The sequence below is a fragment of the Pieris rapae genome, chromosome 2, assembly GCF_905147795.1.
Source record: "Pieris rapae chromosome 2, ilPieRapa1.1, whole genome shotgun sequence".
Taxonomy (NCBI): domain Eukaryota; kingdom Metazoa; phylum Arthropoda; class Insecta; order Lepidoptera; family Pieridae; genus Pieris; species Pieris rapae.
Genome location: NC_059510.1, coordinates 6,326,813 through 6,346,798, shown reverse-complemented (window position 1 = coordinate 6,346,798; position 19,986 = coordinate 6,326,813). Strand labels below are relative to the sequence as shown.

The 19,986-nt window shown below is 31.8% G+C and overlaps 1 protein-coding gene across 1 annotated transcript; it reads left to right on the top strand.

The window, feature by feature from the left end:
* Nucleotides 1-1,489: 1,489 nt before the first annotated feature.
* Nucleotides 1,490-19,080, top strand: LOC110997255 (muscle segmentation homeobox). Its single transcript, XM_022265320.2, has 3 exons — nucleotides 1,490-2,142; nucleotides 17,840-18,024; nucleotides 18,497-19,080. The coding sequence occupies exons 1-3, from the start codon at nucleotides 1,500-1,502 to the stop codon at nucleotides 18,728-18,730; spliced, it is 1,062 nt and encodes a 353-aa protein (XP_022121012.2). The 5' UTR covers nucleotides 1,490-1,499; the 3' UTR covers nucleotides 18,731-19,080.
* Nucleotides 19,081-19,986: the final 906 nt, after the last annotated feature.

Here is a 19,986-nt window from a genome sequence, read left to right as displayed (position 1 = left end):
TCATGTCTTTAATGAAATTTAAAATTGGTTACAAAGCTTGATTTCTTTTTGATATTTTTAAAATACTAGTCGATTTTTATGCGTCTTGTGCTTTTAAAGTGTAATTAATTTCTTTAATGTTTTCGTTAGCAAGATTTAGCTTCTGTTAACTAATTAATAAATAACCTATTTAAAAATATTTTCTTCGTTATACTTTAAAGTTTAATTGCTACAAACTTTATAAGATTTGCTACTCTTAGGTTCTATTTGGGTTCAATTAGAAAGTAAAACATTTAAATACGTCCCAAATGGTGCCTAACTCTAATACTAATGTCAAATGTTTTGCAATTTTTCATATTTTTGAATGTTATTGGAGGCAAACTGGCAGGCAAACCTTAAATGATACTGATGGCTATTTACCTTCACATTGACAGAAGGCTCCCAAGTGCATTCCTGGTCTTTTAAGAATTGGTATGTGGTATACTCTCTTCTTGAAGGACCCTAAGTTGAATGGTTTCGGAAATACTTCAGTGAGCAGCTGGTTCCACATAGTGGTGGTGCCTTAAGAAAGCTCAGTTGTGGAACGACAGCTGTCGAGGTAATACCTACGGATGGTATTTTAAAAGTACTAAACAAATTACTTAACATTTATATACCTTTTATTATAAGGATGTAAAAAAATTAAAATTGTCATTGTTTTAGCAATCATCTGAGGTCAAATAGGTTGCGGTTGATCTGATTCATGTGTAGGTACATAATTATTTTATGGCCAAAAAATATCAGGTCATCAGAATTTCAAGATAAGAGAATTTTAGGATAAGTAAAAGCTTTAATTTTGGCTACATTTTTGAGTAAACAAACAAAACTACCGAATCACTTAATTTAAAGCACTGTTATTTTTCGATTAATTTAAAATATATATATATATACTCTTAGGGGAACCTAGTAGGTATATATGAGTTTCACAAATGCTATGTCAGATTTCTAGGCTTAATTTATCGTACATTTTAAGTATTACAACAATTTGACAGCCTCTAGTAATGAATTACAATATTATAATGAAAATAAATCCCACGACTAAACGCCTGATTGCAAGTTGTAAATCAGTCGCTAATTTGTTACGGATCCGTAAACAGAATTTCAGCTAAACGTCGCCCTTTGCCCCTAATCACATAAAAGGCACCGATTCTCAAAAGGATTTAACAAGCGGCATTCACTGCTCATTATATTTTTATACTTCTGGTGGACATAAAGTGCACGATCAAAACACGCGAACCCCTACAAAAGGTAATTATGTTTTGATTCCAACAAAAAATTCGAGTATCACAAAGGAGGCTAACGAGATAAGAGCGTGCTAAATCGCCCCCTCTCCACCCGCGCTCGGATCAATTCGCTCTCAAACGGTCGATTGGCTGAGTGAGACGGCCTTATAGAAGGCGGGACCAGACCGAGCCATGCCCCCAATGAGGCGAGGGTAACCGCCGCTCCTCGCCGGCCAGTCAACCTCCGACCGCGCCCGCATGCGTACACGATCCAACGATCGCGACTGTGAAACTGTGCTAAATGGAACTGACTGGCGTTCAATGTTAAAGCAAAGATACGAGGAACAAGAAGTGAATATGGCGATACAGAGTGTCTCTAGATATCCCAGCAGCCCGGTGGAGGCGACCGAGCCCCCCAAAACGTCCAGAATTAGCTTCAGCGTTGCATCTATTTTGGCGGACACAAAAACCAACCAAGTGGATGAGACGGAAATGATCCGGCACCATAGAACGATACCAGAATCACCTTTACGACAGTCGCCCGAGGCACAACCTGAACTTCCAGGAGCAAAATCTGTGTCTCCGCGGCCATCATCACAAACGCTACCCATAAATTTGAATGTGTCTGCGCATTTGACATCGTCGGACGAAGAATACGAGGATTCTATCAATCAAGAAGACTCGATAGTAGATGTAGAAGACATACAGAATGGACACAGCGATGATGAAGGTAGATCGACACCGAATGATAAGGAGAGATTAGGGCCTATTCGACCCACACCGTTCAGCGCACTGGCGGCGGCGGCGGCGGCCTATCACGGGCTGGGATGGGCTGGTCCTTCTCCCGTAGTACCATCTTTTGGACCACTGTTCCAGTCACATTATGGAGGACACTTAACAGGTAAGCCACAATTATTTGAATAGATATAAACAAGACAATAAGTTTACGTGTACCGTATATAGTTACTATATTTGTCTCTAAACTAACCAAAAAAAGTATAGTAAAGTATATAGTATTTGTCTTTGGTATTTCATGGGTTACCCAAATAGAGAAATAGCAAAAGCTGCAATCGCTTTAGACTTGAAATAATACGGAATTATTTTATTAGTAGTAAATACTAATTGATAAATAACAATTTAAGTATTTTCTCGGTAATATACAGCTTTTAACTAACCGTTTTAATGAGAACATTTCCCGTTGAACTAACTAGTAAGTAGTCTCAACAGTAATTTAAAACGAATAAACACAGTCAACAGATCATCAATCACTTTTTGTTGTCTTTGCTCTCTTGACATAATCAATGCTTGTTAAACGCTACTTTCTAGTTTTTTTACTTGATGTTCGTGTTAAGCGTTAAATATTTATAAGGATATATGAAACAGTAACTTTTTTATATTAATGATATTAAGACTATTAAATTAATACGTAAGATACAGATGTATAGTACCTACGGTAATATTTTTTTAAGGCTATCTACTAAAATCGCCCTGCCGAATTTTTGGCCCTATTTTTGTTCTGCTTAAGTACCTACTTACTATTTGCTTTTAGGCTATTTTAACTTAAGTTCAGACAGCGCTAAGTTAGACTCAGGTATATATATATATATATATATATTTATAAGTTTATATAATATTTTCTTTTGATTTTGTTTTTACAATATAAATTAAGAATGCAAGTTTTAGACTTCTCATTTATGGAATCTAATCGTTTCATCTATATAAAAACACTTATGAAGAAACACCTCAATAATAGATATAATTATGAACTCAAATTGCGAATTGAATTAATTAAGAAAACAATTATATGAGATTTCAGTCTAAATGTGTTTGTATATAATGCTTAATAGGTGTAATTATAATGTGCTATTACTTTTGCTCTACAATGTTAGCACAATGGCTTAACGATTAGTCTTACTAGAATAAAAGTAATTATTCCAATAGTAGCGTAAATAACTTGTTGGATTTTTATTATAAAAATGCTCAAATTTATTTAATAATTTAATTATTTTATTAAAAATGAATTTGTATGATACGTTGAAGTGTCACTTGTTTTGGTTTTGGTAACTGTTTTATCGATCTAATTTGAATTAATTGCGCAATAAACAAATTATTCTAAATATTAAATACAAACTATTAAGCCTCTTGGTAGAACGTAACATGGGCTATAACTGTTATTTGTAAGGGAATGTAAAACAAATCCTTTAACAAATGCAAAGTCGGCCATCTTGTGCGCGATTGTTTTCGCATTTCGACAGATTTGATATTTATAGGGTTGAGCTTGTTTCGCCGGTTTCGAAGGATTTTCGGATCAAGCCCTTTGTAGACATTTTGGAATTCACTTGAAAATTTTCTTTGTATTAAATTATTGTCTTCGTTATAGTATTTAGTAATTGTACTTCCTAACAGTGTTAGCTTTAATAAGAGAATGAGATTATAGGCGCCAATCAAGAATTATTAAGTAGATATAATACTAATTTCAAAACTTCAATAGTAAAATGATTTTACAATTTTGTCAATTATAATAAATTCAGAGTTTTTATTAATATAGTACAATAAAAGTAAAGATATATAATCTATAAATTATAAGACAGTAATGCGTGTTAAAAATGCCTGTAGATGTATGTATGGGAAAATATTCTATAGTTAATTCATATATGCAATGAAAGTGTTGCATTTAGCATTCCGTTAGCTGAAAGTAGGTAAACATGTCCGAGCTAGGTACACTATCATTTGAATAGCATTACCTTAACTAAACAGAGAAACTGAGTATTTAAACCTCTATTTCCAATTAACAAATATTTCGTCACTATACTTGCAAGATATATGCGTTTGAACTTAACACTAGGATTTTACATACAATTTGGGTATGTTGATCTAAATACAACCATGTTGGTTTATGTACGAATAGTCAAATCGTATTAGGTTTTAACATTGATTCTTACGCATAGTGTAATCTGAACTGTAAGTCAAAAATATACTGTATCTTTGACATACTGGGTCAAAGTACGCGTTTTTTAATCTTGCGTTATGATGTAAAATTTACTCTACATAACGCATTTTACGTTACGTTTTTCGCGATTAGGAAAATTACTACATAATTTATTTTTTCATGTAAATATTTACATTTCGGCCGTCTGTAAACAACGGAATCTTCTTTAGGTCCGGTTTACTTAGTTTAGAACTAGTCTAATATTAGGGCTTCATATGTCGCTTTGTTTCATTTATTTTAGTCAACTAGTTAAAAATAATAATAATAATAATCTTTACAAAAAATAATCAGCTTAGATTTGTTTTATAATTTTTGTATTGCTATCCTAATATCCCAACTTCCTTCAGTACATTTAATCGAAACGCCTAACCCCTACTCCACGTTTTGCCAAATATGTCTCTCTATGGCTTTCCGTCTCCATTTGCTTGCTGTAAACGCTTATTTTCACCATTCCTTCTATCTACGATTTGAGACACCCCTTCTTCTTTTTTCCCTTGACATAAAGTTCAAATCATCAACTAATAATTTTTAATTGTCGTAGTTTAAACATGTCGAAACATTCTAGTTTTATCAGCAAATTATTTAAATGAAGCGCATAACAGGAATTAAAGCGATAAAAGGTGCAAAAACCCTCCAAAGGTACATTACAGCATAAAATACTATGAATTTACAGAATACTTGTTCATTCGAGGGCTTAATTGATAAAAATTGCAAAACAAAATTGTATTAAAACATGCACCACTATGTAATGGCGACATTGCACGATATATGCTTTATTCGCGTTTTTCATTAATTAACTGACTAATTTTTTGTTTCGAACTTAAATTGTATTAATTTAAGCTTGAATTCTATACGAGATATGTAGAAATCCGACAAAGAGATTTTTTAATTAATCATACTGAAGATATAATACATTAATTGTGTTCGACACGGTTTCAATAAATTTTGATTGATCGTAAAAATATACAAAAACCACTACTGCAATAATTAAAAAAAAAATGCTAAAGTATCAATTATTAGATTAAAAATTGTACTTTTTAATCTAACAATTGATACTCAATTGATAGCTTTATTTAATAGGGCTGTCTATTAAAAATTATTTCCGATTTACCAATTCTCATTTACTTATTCACACTTCTAACGACTGTGGCGGCCTTATTGCTTAAGCAATCATTTCCAGTCTTTTGGTGCATCTTCAAGCGCATTTGGCATGGAGAGTGTTTGGAGAAATTGTTCGGATTAAGACATGTGTTTCATCATAAGACGTCGATGGAGAATAGGAAATTTCATCCGTGTCACGACGTCCTTCGTTCTGCAATTGAGGGTTTTAAGAACAATTTTGCTTCGGAGCAATATGAGGAACCAGATACCCACTGATTTCCAAACCAATTCGAATTCGGACCCATGAAAATGCGTTCTGTGTAATTGTCATGGTAACCCTGCGCGTTTGCCACCTGTTCTGTAAAAAAGGAGTGGAGATTCGAATGAATCTCCACTCCTTTTTTGAATTATATTTGCAAACTGGTGAATACCAGTTTGCAAATATAAACGCATTTCACAAAGTTTCTATACATATTTTAATAACAATTTAAGGGTATTTGCATTATTGAATATAAGTACGACCAAACGACAATTGCGACAACCCTGACAAATGAAAAAATACATAAAACCAGTTTAATCGAAGCACAATAGCCTGTATGAGTTTTACGAACTATAATACGCGTTAATGCTCTTATTACCTGTATTTTCCTATTTGTTTATGGTCCAGGATAATAGTCTATTACCTATAGTAAATTGCTAATGCGATCGGTTGAGAGAATTCGATTAACGATTGTTACAGTGTGAATGTCGGATTGCAAGGAAATTCTATAATTTATGAATGTAGTACAAAATTAATAAGAGCAGTAATTGCGTAGTGGCTTCGGCGTGCGACCCTCATTCCCGATGATCTTCAACCCCGGTTGTGCATGAATCGACTTTCTGTCTATGTTCGCATTTCACTCACTAGAACGGCGATGTCGTCGTCGGCGTGTATTAGGTACAGAAAGCTCATCACTTACTTGTCTATTAGATTGACCACAAATGAGGCCTGAGTCTGAGGCCTAGATGAAAAATGTGGTAGCGCTACTGATTTATTTTACTACAGAATAAAGATAAAAGCTTAAAGATAAGTAACAGCTTACAAGGCAATGAAGGTTATATATTTGTATGCTTACTCTGTAACTGAAACTTGAATATTAACGTTGTGCATTTTTGATATTTTGGAATGGTTATGGAATAATTTTGCACGAATTGATTTATTTATCAATATAAAAGTACTATCGTTTATGTGGTAGAATACAATATTTATTTATTGCGCTTTCTTACACAAACATGACAATTTATATTACTTACATTAAATACGCCGCCAGTTGTTTACTCTCCATCCATTTTACGCGAGTTTAAAATTTATTCTCATACCGAAAAAAGTGTATAACGCCGTTAAAGAAGTTTTCACTTCAAAAATTATTTTTCTGTAATTAATAACACGCGATTCGAACACGTAGATCCAGCAGCAGATCTTTCGGTTTTCGTCGGTATGTACTGTATGTACATGTGTATGTACAACCTAAAATTTGCCAGACCTTGAATGAAGTTATATAGTCATATAGTCTTGATATAAAGAATTTAGCCTAAAACATTAGTAATACAAATTACAAAGATCCCGAGCGTTAGTTATGGGATTTCAATAATCATTTTAAATACAATTAATGAAGATTTAGACATTTTCCACTTTACCAAATAGGGTTTGAGGAAATATTTTATGACGCGGGAAAACTTTGTCGCTATTAAGCTAATTTTTCTTCGTAATATTAAGTTGTGTTTATATTTTAATTATGGTCTGTTCGTATATTTATTTAACAATATAATACGTTGTAGCTGTAAAATTACTTATAAATACATATTTATTAGCCTCTTAAATAGCCATTAGTGTTGTATAGTGCAGCTATATATATGTGAAATGCGTGGTGTCTATATGAGCTAAACACATTTACCTATATGAAGCGATTTATTGTAATATAAACGTAATCTAAAGCAATAAGGATAAAACTTGTGTTCAGCAAATCAGGTAACCAATTAGGATACCTATCGAGTAGGTACTTAAACATTCAGCTAATTAGCAGCGTATAATGTTATTACTTCGCGAACCACAGATAAGACTCCATATTTGTCTATCAAAATAACTGTACTTTTATCGATTCGTTTGTAGGGTTGTGAGAGTTCTTAATCTAAACACTGCAAATATAATCGGTAAGGTATTTGTTTTGTATAATAATTAAAAACATACATTATTTAATTTAAGCTATATGCTTTATTTAAAGTTGACAAGTATTTGAGGTTAGAATTACGTTTGGCGGCAAAACTGTGGTTAGCCGAAAGTATGATTATATTATATGATTACAAACATAATAAAAAGCCAATTAAACGTCTTTTATAGTTGCAATTTCGATATTATTTTTTATAGTTGCACAGCGATATGAGGTAAAATAATGTCAAATCATATTATAGACGCCTTGACAGCCCTAATCAGTAACCCGAAACCTTATTGCAAAGCCCATATGCATTGAAATTGACACTATACTGCCTGGTAATAAGTGACAAATTGCATCACGTCGCTTCAAGGGTTTTTTAACTCGATACTCGCACCATTGGTTCTCCTAATTGGCTCACAATTTTAATTCATTTTGCGATAGTTTTACATGTATTTTATTGACGCGTGGCTCCGCCTGGCGGGGAACTCGAATTAAACGATTCGTTTGCGTGCGAATCGCTCGATCGAATGTCAGGATTTCTTAAGATTTTATATCGATTGTTAATTACGAGCCACTGATGCAATTAATTCTCATGAAATTTCACGATTTGCAATTATTGTAGAGCAAATGCGTTAATTGGATGATTAATTTTATCGTGACAGGACGTTTTTTAATTTGATACGGTGGAATGAATTATTTGAAAAACAGTTAACTTAACGCTTTTACTTTTAAACTTTACTAATTACGTTTTTAATATAGCGTAGAACAAATACGGGGGGTCGATTGCATAATATACATATAGAACTCTGACACCATAAGATAAGGTTTAGAATCAGATAAATCCACGCCAAGTGAAGCGTACAAACATCTTTCGCACGATGACAGTATTTAATAAATCATCTGATAACATCACTGAATTATACGCCCATGGGCGCAATCACGCCATCCGTACTTCCTTTACAAATTACACTGATATTGGCACAACTGTAGTGCCGTAATAATAAGGTGCATTTTCGCAAAGCATAATTGAGATATTTTTAGCTTTTCGAAGAACGGCGAACGATACAACATTTAACTGGCTAGTTTAAGTAGTGTCATTATGAGTTCATACAAAATAAAATTAGCCACACGCGTTGCGTATTTTGTTTATGAACCTTTAGTACTAGAAAAAGGCCCTGAAATCAAGTTATTACTAATTGCCGTAATAAGATTATATATAACGATCATGTGTTGACATGTGTGTGAACATGGCTCCTGATGTAGTGAGAAAACAGTATTTCAAGAGTTTCCCAGTTAGATGAACTGTGTAAGTATAGAATAATATATTAGAAAATATGGAACAAAACAATTTTAAGATTTTCTCAAGAATTTTTCGCTAAGGATAAAGTTCAATCGAAGCTTCCACCTGCTAGAACCTAACTTGTAGTCATAAATTATTATTGATTAAAGTATTGATAGACTGTTTAAAACTACTCTTCCTTTTTTATACATTATCTCCACACATACATAATCTTGTCTATGCCTAAGGAGTAAGTAATTGAATAAATTAGTGAACTATAAAGGAATTTTTTACATAAGAAAGACTGGGAAGACTGTTTGGCACAATATTAAACAAACAATATCTCTCAATAATTTGAATAGGTTTTCCTTTTCTTCTCACTAGATCTGTGGTGTCAAGAAGTTAAATAGCATCAATGTCCACGTATTGGTCAAACTATCATTAGTATTGAAGAAAAGCAAAGGTCTAACTCATGGTAATTTTTAACATTTAATGATTAAGATAGAATAAATCGATTCAACAATAATGACAAATTAATAAATATGAATGAAGGCTAATTGACGAAAGTTATAGTCTTGTATAATAACGGAATATAATATAAGCTCCAAATTTGTATGTAAATTCGATAAAAATTCAAATCAACCGGTTCCACAAATACAAATTTGATTTCTTTAGATTTTATTAACGCTACTGTTTTAATGTCGGCTTTTATTTTCCTGCACTAGGTCTTATGAATTAAATATATAAAATATAAATAAATATATTATTATTATTATTATAGAAAGTTGAACGACAAAATGTTTGATTTTTAATGTTTTTTTAAGCTTTTTTTTAAATTATTGAAGGTAGATATGTCATTAAAATAGACTAATATTATTTAAAAGCCAGTTATAGCCCCATTTGTATCGCGGTAAGATTTTCATTACAGTTTTTTTAATCAACCAAGTATATAAATCATATAAATTTTTGGTAATTCTTGAAGAATAAACTTAATTCTACAAATCGACTAATCGACGAAATCGATTTTAATCTTAATATTTAATTCGACCAATAAATAACAATTCATATTCAATCGATGACGTTTCTTTGAATATTTTATTATTAAAGTCGATTTAATTAAAATTATCGAGCGTAGAGAATTAGATAATTTGTCATCATGCGTTGTTGGAACATAAATTATATAATTCTTCGAAACTGGTTTGAGTTTTAAGAATCCTAATGGGTTCTAAATTTGAATGTTTCGGAATATGCTACTTTATGGTTCGGTGTTGCCGTTTATTTTTAAATTATTTAATGTTATTTAAGAGTTTGTTTTTAAGTTGTAAATGGTAATAAACGGTCTTGGTTAAAAAAAAAAACAAACACGCCATTCCTTCTCGCATGTTTTATTTGTAAGTAATTAGCGCTAACTTTCTAGAGTTGTGTATTTTTTTTATGAAACGCGATCAAAAGAAAATAAATAATTTTCTAGTTTTTTGAACTGACAAACATTTTATTTGAATTAGTTCGCCCATAAAGTCTTTATAGGGACCATAGAGCACCATTGTGGAGTGACCACAGAGTCCTCTGTGGGCGACTGCGTGGGAGTCTCAGGCTTCCCGCTGTGCAATGTTTGAGCATTAAGTTGTTCATTTATTAATACCTGACATACTAAATTTGAAAAATTGCTTATAGAAGATGCATAGACTCCGACATATTTTTACGATAATATATAATAGCCCGTTTCACAATCTTTCGTCTGGTATTCTAAAGAACAAGTCAAATGATACAATAACGCTTCAGATATAAATTATACATAAAAAAGGATTTTATATGGTAAAGAAAAAGGCAATTTGAAAAAACCTTTAATCTGAATTTGGAACTTTAAGAACATGTTAGTAAACACGGTATTTTACAACGGTATGCCAACTTCAAATTTATATATTATTAAAAAACGAAAAATCCGTGCCTCACTAAAACCTCATTATTAATGTTAAAATATAGCTTCTGTCTCTCACTGAACAATTTCAACATATTAATCCCGATGTCAAACACGACTCGTTTAATAGCTAATGCGCCACAGCGTAAAAAAAAGTAAATTATGTGACAGCCGAAAAAAGTCGAAAGTGTATTAATGTCGTGTTTAGACGTCAAAGCTACCGGCGGTAACTGAAATAACGATAGGCTGCTCATGCACGGACTAATTACGGCTCAAACGATTGAATGAATCGATCGTGGACTTTTATTAAAACAAATTTTATTAAATCATAACAAACATAGAACATTAATTCAATTAGAACGAAACATTTAAATAAGAACAATAATTATATTCAAATTCAAAGAATTAGGAAAGGATAATCGCCTTTCTTTTTATAGAGGGAAAGGCGATTTTGTGATCTACAGTAAAATACACCCATTAGTTCGTTATTAAAAGTGATTCATTCACAAAAAAAGGTAGCAGAATGTATGATAAAGTAGATATTCGATATTCAAATTCCCAAGAATTGCGTTTAACGGCATTCCTGCATTGAATAACATTTAGATTTTATAATAAAGTGGTATTGATTAAGCAAAACGAGAACATTGGCATTCTTAATTAATGGGGCTCAAATTTATTGTCCGCTTTATACAAATAGAGACACTTAATTAAGATAAAATTACGCGTTATTTGAAGTTCTAATTTCAAAATTACGAATTCTAATCTAGTCGCTCGCGTGTAACGGCACTTACGTTAATTTACTTGACTTTAAAAATACATGTACGGTAGCTGTCTGTACCTACTTGTTAATTGTCTCAAGATACCGAATGCAGATGTTTAGCTTTGAAATATGTAGTGACATTTCAAAAGAAATACGACGCTGTACAATTGAATTTAAATTTCGAACTATAAATTAAAAGAGTTTTCAAATTTCGAATGCATTTAATAGCGAGTCGAGATTTTGTAGGCTTTAAATAGTTCAGTACTAATCGAATGGGCTTCTAAAAGGACAGTTGATATATTAATGAGCGTGCTTGCTTTTTGTGTTAGCAGTGCCATTTATCGTGCGAAGCGTGGTATGTCATTCATTCCAATATTTTAAACGATCGCTCGTTTACTGACGTTTTGTTGTTTCAACAAGAATTCTCGGTTGAGCAAAGCGGTTACATCTCTCTTGCCACGATAATTTAAATATTTCATTTACTTTGAAGTTATAATCTTCAATTCTTATTCGCCGCTTATTCGCTTACGTAGTAATGTAATGGGTGTTACAATATTGTACTGTCTTCGATCTATACTAATAAATATGTTTGCTTAACATATTAATTTGCAATTTTTTGTCATCATTAAACAAAGGCTAGTAAAAAACCATCGCAAGAGGAAGGAAGATAGATGAAGATAAATTAAAACACAAAGAACTATTATAGCTATTAACAAGTCTTCCCGGATTCCTCTTCAATACACCCACAACATTTATCTAGCGATCAAACGAACTGTCTCCTAAAAGCCATTCATCAGCCGACTCAATCGCTTTAAAATATGGGCCATACAAAACTCGGAACCATTTTGAATTCCGTAAAATAGCACAAATACTAGGCAATTGTACAAATAGATTTTAATCTGTGCGTTCCATTTTTAAACTATTGTTCAAACTATTAATCGTTCTATTTTTGAATGTTTTTGTAAGCAGGGTTTGTCGTTGAATAGAGATTGTTATCTGTTGTTTTGAATATGTAATTAGTGTGAATTAATTTTGGAAGTTTAATGGTTCTCATTTTATAGGTCTGATCTGAATATACCACAGATTTGAAATGAAAAATACTTCCGCTATTTTTTTTCTAGTAGTAGTTTTGTTTATCACGAAAAACAATTCAGAGTTTCGTTTGACCAACCACAACATCGTGTTCGTTAGTCGTTTGTTTAATAATCTCGCCTGTGGTAGATGACCACAAATAAATACCTAAATAGTTTCCGATTTATAGCCAATTTCGTGGCTCCATGACAGTCTATTAAGTGCATAGGATACAGCTTGAACTACAAATAGCTGTTCAATGGGACATTAAGGATTTTGGATGCGCGCCAACATTCAGCTTTGATGCCCTTTGATTTTAATAGTTTAACTTTTTAATTTACGTATTAGTGATTACTAAAAAAATATTCAGTTTTGCACACTGATACGTCTACTTACTTGACTGGATGATATTTTTTATAGCCACCTGTATGAACGCCCGCGCCACGTGAGTTAACCACTACAACGCGGAGGCTTTAGTGATATAAATCAGAAATCAGATTTGAGATACGAAAAGTCTTAAATTCCTTAACATTGGGGTACCTACAAATCGTTTATACAACATTTGCATATAACAACCAAAAGTACCTACTGAAAACATTTTTAAACATATAAAACTTAAACATTTATCGAATTTTAAGTTGTTGGCAACACCAGCTACTATAAAGATATATATTTAAATATCTGAACGCACTGCTATCGCTACATTGATGTCTTGTTTCGCGGTAATTGATTGGGAATGCTTCTATAATTAGGAGCATGACTTAGTACGCGTGCGCAGGACGTCTCTAACAAGCCGAGAAATCGACCGTACATTTTCAATGTTTTAGGTTCGATTTTTAAACATTATTTCCTGTTTTTGAAAATTTAGGTTTAAAGTAATAATACATTTTTACGTGTAAAAAAGCCATAACGTATTTGCGACAGCCATATGTATTGCTGTTTCATTGGTAGGTATATTTTTAATAGAAGGTGTTTAACCAACAGTTTCAGGAAACCCCTTTTATTTATAAAAAAACATTTCGCCGTGATTTGAGAACAGGTATATAAAGGTATCCATATATTCAACTGCGTCAATCGCTTGACAGAGGCGTTTGATGACTCTCTTAAAATATTAACATTTATGCTTCACGTTCATTGTTAGGATAAACGTGTCCTTATCAAAATTCATTACAATCATATGGGTAACACTTTACCCAACCACCGTTAACGCAATATCTCTGATGAAAACTGCATTAATATCCGTTCTGTAATTAAACATTAACTAAAATAAGTATGCTTTATTTAAAAAGAGAGAATATAAGTGATGGCCTAGTGGCTTTATCGTGTGACTCTTATCCCTGAGGTTGTAGGTTCGATCCCAGACTAATGGATTTTCTCTCTATGTTCACATTCAGGATTCGCCTTAATCCCAAAAAGTCGGCGGCATGTATCAGGCGCAGGATGTTGATCACCTACTTTCCTATTAGATTGACAAATTATCATGAATTTAAGTCTAGACCTAAAAAGCTTATAGCGCCGGATTTATTTTATATAAAAAATAATATAGTATTATATTTAATTGAATTAACGTAACGTAAATAAAGTATGTTTTTATGAGTTTATAGCTCGATAATTAATAACAATTAAACGGTTAATGCTGTGTTGTTAATTTTACTATTAATTAAATTGTTAACCAGTCAAAACAATTTTTTAATTGCCTTTACTTTATACTATGACCGATTTATATCTCTATTAAACACTTTATTTGTTTGTGATATCAGTAAAGTGTTGTTTTAACAGTGTGATAGGGCGTTTTTTTATACAATTATAATGTGTGCAAGCTTAAATAATATCACGTAGAATCTTTAATAGATATTTTAAATAGACTGTTGAAATCGCCGATCTTTGGGTAAGATTTAAGAGTCGAGATTTAGTGGTGAGTATTCCGTAATTCAAATTAAACAAAAAGGCAGTTAGTTTCGCTTTTTTCATAAAACAGGGGGAATAGTTAGGAGGCTAACTTGATGTTAAGTGATAGAGGACACTCTCAATTACAAGCTCCCGAGTGCGTTGCCGGTTGCTCCAAGTCGAATTGGTTTTGAAATACTTTAGTGGGCAGCTGGTTTCACATAGTGGTGGTACAAAAATTGCCTTTATATGACTATTAGATTTCTTGATAACAAATGTTTCTTTAGTTTTTAGTTGTTACAGTACGTTTACTATAACCAAACCTTTTGAAAAGGCTCCTGAAAGCCCAATTGCAGTACCCTTACAAGACCTTTTGTCAGCATTAAAATCTCATTAATCAATAAATATTAAATAGCAACGCCCTAGCGTCTCGTTCGTATACAAGTCATTGGATTTCACGCTGAACAAGCAGGAACATCCTAGATTAAAACGCAGACATTAGTCATCGTAAAATTTACAAATCATTATTTTTGTACATGCGTGAAACTGATATCAGAACTTAAGATGGCGCTGACCAGATTCATGCAACTTCTTAACAATAGTAGTCAGAAATATAGCAGCTTGTAACTCACTGTACTCTTTGTATTGAACAAGTCGTATGGGTGCGCCATGCATCCGCGAATATACAATGTTAATACATTATGGAGGAATAAAAAAAATATAGCAAATAATTAATACAGCAAGTTGTAAAAGGAAAAACGGTAAAAAATAGCTGAAAATGTCCACCGAGACACTTTTCATCACAGCTTTATTTTCTTTTTACGTTTTCCCTAAACTAAGTCGAATTCAATAGTTAATTTATTAAATCCCTTCGTCTAGTGTGTATTTAAATAGTAAACATTATATGCAACATGTTAATTACCCGATTTCCATTCAAATTGGTCTATTTAGCACAACGGTACTATTGAAGTATTAATTACAGACTAATGGGTAAGTTGTACGTAATAAAAGTAGCTAATCTCAGAAATAATCACCGACTCATAATTAAACTTGCAACTGATAAGGGGGTAATTATTTCTGTGATAACTTGTTGAAGTAATTAAATTATGAGAATAAAAAGTGCTGAGGTTTTAATGGTATTTATATATATTTTCTAGGAAATTAATAGATGCTTCTTGATATAAATTGTTTGAACGAAAGTGACTTGAACAATTTTATACAATTAAGACTGACTATATTAAAACTCTTATCACAAGTAAATACAAGGAGTAAGATGAAATATATTAAAGTATTAAAACAATAAAGTTTTTTATAACCCGAATAGCAATTCCATTAATTATTATTCGAGGATATGTAACAATTCAAGTTAAAAAGGTTATAAAATATATATACCTTATAATCAAAACATATACACAATTTAACCTTTTTTAAAGATTTATAAATCAATTAAGTAATAATTGCATATATTAACTACTTGCATATATTACTTACTATCGAACTGTGACCACATGAGAAACATAAATACAAAAAATTGTAAAACCATACTGTTTACATATAAGTATTAAACTCGTAATAATATACTACGTAAAATTTTCTTTTAAAATATAAAGATACACTAGCTTTAAGCGATTGGAAGTTTAAATAACAAATCTATTAACTAATAATAGTTGCACTATCAAACTGTAACCAATAGAAAAACATGAATAAAAATGCAATCAATAGATAAAGCACTAGGAAACATAAACATTGCGTTTAATACTTACTGATAAGATTTCGTAATTAGCATTATATTTTTTCGTTCAAATGTAACGGTTAACTGGTAATTGCGACTGATCAATTGCCTTCTGTTTTTCGAATTAATCCATTCATAACAATCAGTGTTTTGATCGTTTAGGACACACTTTTCAACACAAAATAACCTGAAGAATTTGAACGAAGTTAGTTCTCATGAGTCGTGATATCAATGGCAGAAAATTTAACGTAGTTTGATTGTTACCCTAATGGTTTTCTTTTGTATGCACTAGGTTCGAACTAGATTCGCAACTAGGAAGGCAGTAGTTTAAATTTTTTATCGTAGTACATATATATTTTCTTTAAGTAACAAAACAGCTTAACATCGATTAATATTAAACATTAACAAAAACTGTCAACCTGTAGTAACTTTCTTTTTAAACAATATTTATTTTCTCTTTACTAAAATAAAATTCAATACAACAAAGAATTAAAATTTATTCCTATTTCTTATCAGCGCAAATAAAGGTCAGAGCACACTTAGTGGGATGATGTTGCGTGCACCTTATCTAACGTTCATGATTAAAAATTAAAATGCGACCAACAATAAAACTGTTTACTATTATCCTTGTAATACTTGGCTTAATTACACGATGCAATTGGATTATTGAAAACTAATATTTCATTAATATATTTAAAGAAATATTAGTTTTCAATAATGTGAAACACAAAACCTAAATCGGCGTATGGCACTGTTTTATTTCAAGAAATAGCAATTTAAATAAAAAAAGATTTAGTAGGTAATTTTGTATATTTAATACAGTTCAAGAGAATATATTGTTTATTTTATTTCACACAAATATACAGTATTTACAATATTATTAACGTATATAGATAATAATAGTTAAATATTGATAATTAGACAATTTTAACACACTATAAATGTTTTGTGTCAAAAAGTGTCCATCGCATACTTACAAGTATAAGTGCATTTCTTTGTGTAAACGTGTGCGCAAGTTAATCACAATAAATATGATCAAGGGCGGATATAGATTTAGTCAGGAAACACAAATTCTGCTACTTTTTTCATCAAATTATTTTATGAACACGACCATATAGAAAGATGACTTAAAGTTATTTTGTACCAATATCAATTTAAAAAATTGTATACCATGAGTTCCTGTCTAAATTTGAAGGTCTAGAGTGCCTTTCTAGGACTCATGCGGAGTATCGCGTCTTCAATATGAAATAAGTTTTCATAACAACCCAAGCTTGATAAGATATGCGCGTTTGTATATAGTCGTTATTACATTAATTATTCGTGTTTCTATAATACTTTGTTGGGCTAGTGGCTTAAGCGTGTGACTCACATCCCTAATGTTATGACATCCCTACCTTGTACTAAATATTTGTCCAGGCTTAATAATATTCATTGGCTTTTAAGCAATGGTAAAAGAAGCTATGGGTTTGAGCCCCAGATGTCACAGCTCAACATTCGCTCAAACGGTAAAGAAAAACATTGTGTGGAAACTACTACTTGCCCATTAGATTAACAAATGATCATGATAGAGATATAGAAAACTAGCGGTAATTATTTATGTTTTATGCTGCATATCAAATGCATATATTTACTGGAAGATGACAAATCTACAACAGTCCCTTTTTTTCAGACCACAATGGTGAGCCTCCGAAACTGAAATGCAACCTACGCAAACACAAGCCGAATCGCAAACCACGCACGCCGTTCACTGCGCAGCAACTACGCGCTTTAGAAAGCAAATTTGTCGACAAACAGTACTTGAGCATCGCTGAAAGGGCTGAATTCTCTTCGTCACTTGGACTATCTGAGACTCAGGTATGTATTCATCCAGTGAAAGAATTTGGCTTTATTAGTAAAAACATCTTTATAAACATACTAACAGAGTTATTATATCATTCACAATTTATGTCTTAATTAGTTAGGCAAGTTGCGTTGATTGTTATTAACTAATTAATCGATAAGAGCGCACGCACTTTACAATAACATAATAAGCGTATAACACACGTAAACACATATTAAAACAATTTTAAATCTATGTTTTTTTTTGTAAAATACACATTCTGTGTAAAGTAGTACCAGCATGTCATAATACGTGGCAGCAGCCATGCATAGCGGTCTACAAAGACTGAGTTATTAATCAACACACTTGTACATGGAATAATTTTTTGTTCGAAAGTGACGTTATAAGGTCAATAATATTGTTGTTACTTTAATAAAAATCAATAGACAATCGGCAACGAATGACTTATTTCCAAAACTACATACATTAACATCATCAATTTTACAGGTAAAAATCTGGTTCCAAAATCGGCGAGCAAAGGCGAAACGCGTGCAAGAGGCGGAAATCGAGAAACTCAAGATGGCACAGTTCTCTCGACACCCACACCACATGTACCCCCATCCGCTACAGCAGTACTTTCCCCACCATTTAATGGGGCGGCCGTTGCCCCACATGATGACCCATTTGCCGATGCCACCCCAGGGATCACCGTCACCGAGCACGCAGACAAGTCAACAATAAATTGAATATACAACTCTAGTTAAGATTAACATTGTTGCATTTGAAAGGAATTTAAGTGTTTATTTCGGTCTTCATTGATCTACACTTTCTTCCAAGGTTGCTAAGTGTGGCATTTGTGAATACAAATATATATACATTCAGTCATGTGAAATCCCTTTGAAAAATACGTTAAATATTTATTGTAAATTGGTTTGTACCTACTTGTCACTCAATTTTCTATATTATTGACTCTGAATAGGAAATTAATTAAATCAACAGTATAAGACTTTAATATTCATACAACAATAGTTTTATTTGTAGTTTTATAAATATGAAATGTTTTAACAAATTGGTCTAATCAAATTATATAATAACAATGTAAATTATTTGTAAATACTATAATGTAAATAATTTAATTTTAAAAGTTTGTCATATTATTATTTAGGCAATTTACATAATTTGTGTTGCGCCCTACAATCGTACATTTATTAAATTTTGTCACAAGTCAACGGAATACAACTGTTAGCCAATAATTAAAATTAAGCATTGTATTAATTTAAAATATGTAGTATTCAGTACAAAACCTAAATTGTAAATAATTATGTATAAAGTTTGTACTTGTAGTCTAATATAATAATTTTAAATGATTTTGTGGTTTAATTTTACCTGAATTTTAACAATACAATTATATATGGCCTGTATTAACTTGAGCGAGAAACCTGAATTACGCGCGCTCCTGACACTGCATTCGATGTTACTAGCAACATTAAAATTAATGTAGTGAATACAAAAGTGTTTCTTAATAGGTAAGTATCCTTAATAGGTACATACTATATTAAAAAAAAATACAATTATCAGTAATGCTGTTAAATTAATAGCAATCCTTTACCATTGCTTAAAAACCCAATGAATATTATGAGCCTGGGTAAATATTTAGTATAAGGTAGGATGCAGATGATTCTTAAAATAAGTAATTATTGGGCTTGTATTTTTAGTAATAAATTCTTAATTTTAATATATACATACTCTTAGTATTTCACAGGAACTAATAAAATTCCCTAAGCCAAATCTTCGTTTTCATCAAATTCCGTAGCCTAACGCACACATAATGTATTATGTACATTGTATTGTAGTTGCGAATTGAACAGATCGTTGCACGCTATTCATGCCAAGCAAGTAACGTAGAAATAACTGTTATACGTTCAAAGGAAAATAATACAGATTATATGAGCAAGAATAATTTAAATCTAGTATTGTAGACGCGCAATTTTAAGGCT

Coding starts and splice junctions, on each gene's coding strand:
- LOC110997255 (XM_022265320.2), top strand. CDS start 1,500: ATGCGTACACGATCCAACGATCGCGACTGTGAAACTGTGCTAAATGGA. Junction 2,143..17,839: donor TTATGGAGGACACTTAACAG/GTAAGCCACAAT, acceptor CCTTTTTTTCAG/ACCACAATGGTGAGCCTCCG. Junction 18,025..18,496: donor TTGGACTATCTGAGACTCAG/GTATGTATTCAT, acceptor TCAATTTTACAG/GTAAAAATCTGGTTCCAAAA.